The 5,998-nt window shown below is 43.9% G+C and overlaps 1 protein-coding gene across 1 annotated transcript; it reads left to right on the top strand.

Moving 5' to 3' along the window:
• The first annotated feature begins 207 nt into the window (after positions 1–207).
• LOC123116697 (homeobox-leucine zipper protein ROC6) lies at positions 208–5,322 on the top strand. Its single transcript, XM_044537622.1, has 9 exons — positions 208–388; positions 573–679; positions 2,006–2,071; positions 2,593–3,171; positions 3,289–3,384; positions 3,467–3,682; positions 4,085–4,262; positions 4,365–4,765; positions 4,921–5,322. The coding sequence occupies exons 1-9, from the start codon at positions 208–210 to the stop codon at positions 5,320–5,322; spliced, it is 2,226 nt and encodes a 741-aa protein (XP_044393557.1).
• The last annotated feature ends 676 nt before the right edge of the window (positions 5,323–5,998 follow it).

Below are 5,998 nucleotides of genomic sequence, written 5' to 3'. Positions count from 1 at the left end.
GGTTTGCTCTATCGTGAGAACTGGGGCTGTATTCTAAATATGTTGACTGCTCACTAATAAAAATTCTTAAATTGTTTCAAAGAGAACATTTATCTATCATGTGTTTATATTTCTTTGCGCTCATAATAAAGTACATTTTAATACCTCACTTCTATAATTGGTAGGATTAGTTTGTGTCCTCATGATGTTTTACTGTAACAGATCACCATGGACGGAGAGTGGCCGGAACAGTTCAGTGAGCTGTACAATTGGCTTGTCCTCGGGTGTTCAGGCGGAGACAACCACGTTATCCAGCCTGACCTTGGTGCTGAGGTGAATGGCCTGCCTGGAGCCGCCGCCAACATGGGCAACAACACTAACGCAGCTGCTGCAGATCAAGGCAACGGCGGTGGGCAGGCCAATGGTGACCAGAGGGCGGGGACACGGCATTTCAGGCGCCGTCACACCGTAGCACAGATCCAAATACTCGAAGCGTACAATTCATAATTTGCAAATCTTTCTTCTTGAAAACGGTAGACGTGTACGTGCATACTGATTCATTTTCATTGATGCTACATGCAGTGCTTACCAAGAAGGCCGTCATCCAGATGAGAAGCGCCGGCTGGAGCTTAGCAGGAGGACTGGCCTGAGTCCTACACAGGTCCAGATCTGGTTCCAAAACCGACGCAACTCGGGGAAGGTAGACATCATTCTCTTCCACGGTGAACTAGATGAGATTTCGCTACATGGTCATGATATGAAGTTGTAAAAGCTGTGCTGTTAAATACTGCTAATCAATGTTATTTTGCTAAATAAATAGAACTAGTAGGGTGACCCAAGCATGCAACATCTAGTCTTCTTTTCGCAAATTCACGTCGAATTTGTGAGTCATACACTTTTTTTTGCGGGGAGTCATACTTTTTTTTTGAATACTTGAGTCATACTTTGGGTAAATATGTAGTAACAATATACTCCCTCTGTAAAAAAAAATGTAAGACTTTTTAGATCACTAAAGTAGTGATCTATTAGTGATCTAAAAAGTCTTATATTTCTTTACAAAGGGAGTACTTTGTAACTGAAATAGTAATACCAGGCATGCCAGACGGCCTGCCATAAACCACGTCTATGAAAGATGTAATCGTAGGGTAGTCTGTCAATAACTGTCAACATAAGTATTGCGCAGGTTATTAGCAAACGTTTGTAACTGCCAACTATTACAAGTCATCATCTTTGATGGAGTTCTTACGAGTTGTCTACAGTGACCGATGAGAGTTTTTGTACTCCCTCTGTCCGAAAATACTTGTTGGAGAAATGCATAAAAATGAATGTATCTAGAACTAAAATACATCTAGATACATCCATTCCTCCGACGAGTATTTCCGGACGGAGGGAATAGTAGTGGATCTTTACTCATAACACTGAGAATTGAAATAATTTTAAAATAATACTATAACAAATTGCACAACATATAATCTAATTATGTAAGACGAATAAAACACAATTAAATAAATTAACCGTACCATGTCCTATGATTTAGGAAAGTTCTCACTAAGATTTAATTAATTTAGATAATTATATATTTATGTTTCCAAGTTTTTTCTCTTGTAAACATTTAATACTTATTAATAAAAGTAGTCATGCCGTGTTAGGAGATCTATTATGAGCACACAGAATTACCCCTATGTAAAGAAATATAAAAGCGTTTTATCACTACTTTAGTGATTAAATGCTCTTATATTTCTTTATGGAGGGAGTATAGAGAAATAACAAGTAGACATTCTATGTTAGGAGATCTATTAACAGCAGAAAGTATCATATAGGGTTATTATTTCTATGTTTTTATTTTTGGCATGATATAAATATACATTTTTTAGAATACAAGTAAAACTTTATTTCTTTAGATATATCCATGATCATTATTGTAATAACAAATTACATTCTAACAAAGTGGCACAAAATTTGAGCATCCTCAGGTACACAAAAAATATTGTCTAGAAACACAAACCAAGGGTTAGTATTATGTTAGGGGTATGACGTTCGTGGGTGCGAACGTGGAACAACCTTGAAAAAATATATATCCACTAGAGCGAAGGTATTGCATGACATATTTTGTTTGAGTTCTAAAATAAATTATTTTTTTGCAGGTGAGTACTAAAATAAATTACCTAGGTGTACAACTGTGAGCTCAGGTCGTAGTTGTGAAAACTGATGTTGAACATCAGTTGATCTTCCTTCCGCTATCTAGAATTGTGTTACATATTGGAAAAAGATAGTTCACATTCTATTGGAAATACCAAATGGTTTGCTGTCGAGACAAACACAAGTAGAGGAACACCAACACAGCTGGCATGCCCCCTCAACCTTCAACAAAGCAAGTAACAACAATCATTTATGGACAAAAATAATTACATGATCGATGTGTGTGGCATCATATTAGTTTTGTATTTCGGACTAGTTTGCCATGATTTACCACATTGTTGTCATGTTGCCTCCGTAGGAAAGCACTATTTCATTATTAGTGCCTTTGTACCTATTTGTTCTGTGACACCAAAGATATCACGAACATAGTCTCGAGTCTTCTTACATGGGCGTACCTGAAACTAATGAATGCAGAGCAAGGCCCAGCAGAAGGAGACCGAGGAATTTCAGGAAGAGAACGGCCGGCTCCAAGCTGAAAAACAAGCACTCATGTCGGCTTTGCAGAACAGGCTTTGCATCACATGCAGAGGGGAGGATACCCCGGAGCGGCAGCGCCTGTACGCCGAGAATGTGATGCTCAAGGACGCGCACATGCGTATCGCCGACTACCTTAAGAATGTCTCCGGTGGAAGGCTACAAGTGATGAACCACACCGTCGTCGACACCCATGCTCCTCTCACTCTCACGGCTCCAAATCCAGTGATGATTCCCGACGAGGGCGTTGCCCGCGACAACCCTGAAACCAACGGAAACACCTTGGTGGTTCAACATGTTGCTTGTGCTATGGAAGAGCTGAAGGTGCTTGCGGGCTTGGGTGCGCCGCTGTGGTCGCTAGCGGAAGGTGGCGAGGTGGAGGTGATCAACTACAAGGAGTACATGAAAATGATGTTCCCGAATGAGCGCCACGAGATGGAATTTTGTGCGGAGGCCACTAGGAAGACTGGCATCATATCGTGCACCGCCACCGACCTCGTCGGCATCCTCATGAACGCGGTACAGCCCTGTATCCGACCTCCATCCAATTTGAGTAAAGCTTGTACTGTGTTTGAGAAATAGTCATACAGGATTTTGTGTGTGTGTGTGTGTGTGTGCGCGTTGGGTCTTTTGCAGGACTGGTGGTCTCAGACGTTCCCGGGCATTGTGGCGAGTGCCACCACCAGCAAGATCATCACTCCCGGTGATTCCGGAGATGGGCTGGTTCAACTGGTGAGAAGCAAAGCAACGCGCTACTGACTGCTTCAGATTTCAATACGTCATGTACCATGTTAAATATATAGTCCACATGCAGATGAGTGCAGAGCTGAGGGTGTTGTCACCGCGGGTGCCGGTTCGCAAGATCAACTTCATTAGGCGTTGCCAGAAGATCGCGGAGAACACATGGGTTGTGGTGGATGTGTCTGTTGATGGAATTCGTGACCAGGACGGCGCGCCTTCAACATACACGGCCTGCAAGCTTCAGCCGAGTGGTTGCCATATCCAGGAGTTGAACAATGGCCATTGCCAGGTACTCTATCGCTATACAAAATTTAGCAATGTGCATCGTTTTAACATTGAGTAACATGGCTAGCAAATTAATTATGGTACTAGTGTAAAGCACATAAAACCCCGTCAAGAGTGAAAAGGAGCTAGTAGTAACATTTCCCACCTCCGCTTGGCTTATGCACATTCACACAAACCATAAGCTACATTAATTTTCTTTCCTATCTGAGCTCTACATTTCTTTGCACAGTGAAATAATGTTGTCTTCTAAAAACTAATGGTACTGCCTTCATTTTGCTACATACATAGCCATAGCATAGTTGTCATTCTTTGCACTGTCACCAAAGTTGCATCGAACTACAAGTAGTTCATATCATTCTGCTGTAATATGGATCACATGCAACTTGATCGCCCATTGATTTTATAGGTCACATGGATCGTGAACATGGCGCATGATGAGGCCACTGTCCCCCCGCTGCACCATCCACTCTTCCGCTCTGGCTGGGCACTCGGTGCGTGCCGCTGGATTGCATCCCTCCAGAGGCGATGCGACTACATTGCCTCCCTGCATACCAACCCCGTTCTCACCCTGAACACCAGATCAGGTGAGTTGAGTCATCTCACAACCGAGTAGTAGAGAATATATAAAACATAATTAGCATAAGAATCGAAGTTCTAAACGGTTATGTAATTTACGGATCCTAAAGGTGGAGTAGCTCCTATAACGCCCGAGGGGAGGAAGAGCGTCCTGGAGGTAGCACATCGGATGACACTCAAGTTCTACGAAGCGATATGTGGCCCGGGGACCCAGCCATGGACAAGCGTCGATGAGCGGCGTGGCAGCTGCGGCGTAGGCGCCGAGAGGTTTGAGGTGGATGTGCGCGTGGTGACCTTCCCCGTGGGTACAACAGGTGCTACCGTGCTGAGAGCTACGACGACGGTATGGCTCCCCGGGACACCGGCGCAGCGCGTGTTCAACTACCTCTGTGATGGAGATCGCCGAACCGAGTGGGACATCGGCGCCAACCGTACCTCCACCATTCGCCAGGAGGGCTCTTTTAGCACTGGACAACTCGATGGCAACTCCGTCTCTCTCCTGCGCACCATTGTAAGTTCGGTTGGCTACTCTGCTAGTTTCATACTAATATTTTGTTGTTGCTATAGCATCGAAATATTGTAAAGATTGATAGCTAGATAGTTGTGCTCTTGTGTTGTGTCCCAAACCTCTAATGGTCCTCAAATTTTTTCATCCAATTCTCACAGGCTTCCAACGGAGCATACGGCAAGCTGTTCCTGCAAGAGTCATGCATCGACGCCTCATGCATGGTGTTGGCGTATGCTCCAATTGATGACCAAACCATTCAGGATGTCATCAACGGCACCCACACCTCCTTCTCCCTCCTGCCGTCTGGGGTGGTCGTGCTCCCTGATGGCAACGCCGAGCCAGGAGCGCCTTCAACATCTGCCATGTGCTCCTCCAGCTCCTCCGCCGGTCACAGGAGCAACTCTGGGTCGCTCGTCTCCACCATGTACCAGACACTGCTGAGCGGCCAGCCACCGGAGCACCTCTTCAAAGCTGTTGCCGAGAATGTGGGGAACCTGCTCTGTCAAGCCATCGACAAGATCAAATCTGGCGTCCATGCTAACGTCGTTTTAGCTGCTTAATGCGTCGTCTACAATTTGGGATTATGGGAATAATTATACTTCTTGCCGTTATTGCAGACTATATACAATAATATGCACTGTTTATTTGCTTGTTACCATAGTACATTGTCCCGTGCAGTTATCGCGGAAACGACTTTTATCATCTTTAATAATTTATTAAACAGACTTGGTTATGCATTATCGTCTTGTTATTTGTATGAACACCAACTTAATTACTGCTAAATATGTCATCCATATGTGTTGTTAGATTATTAGCCAATACGTAGAATTAGTGAAATTCTATGTGGGTGGGTGGGCCGGGGGGGGGGGGGGGGGGGGGGGGTTGAAATCGTTAAGACACATGCTGATATCTTCAACTGCCAAATTAGGCATTTTCCTATGAAGTATTTGGGGGTGCCAATTAGTTTCTCCCATCTTAGAGGAATGGACTGGGATTTTTCTGGAGTCTAATTATATTAAGAGTTGTGAATCATGGATTGGTAATTCTGCTTCCTCTGTGGGGAGGCTTGCCCTTTTGAATGCTAACCTCTCTAGCATTGCCTATTACTACATGTTCGGTTGGATTCCTCTCGAAGAAGGAAATTGTGCTCTCATACTTCTTGGAGCCCATGCATGTTAAACCATCCATCTTTGCAAATGGAAAGAGAGTAAATAATGCAAAACATGGAGATAAAAT

The sequence above is a fragment of the Triticum aestivum genome, chromosome 5B (genome assembly GCF_018294505.1).
Source record: "Triticum aestivum cultivar Chinese Spring chromosome 5B, IWGSC CS RefSeq v2.1, whole genome shotgun sequence".
In the NCBI taxonomy this organism is placed as follows: Eukaryota; Viridiplantae; Streptophyta; class Magnoliopsida; order Poales; family Poaceae; genus Triticum; species Triticum aestivum.
Note: the sequence above shows the minus strand (reverse complement) of the source record. Positions and strands in the feature narration are given on the sequence as shown.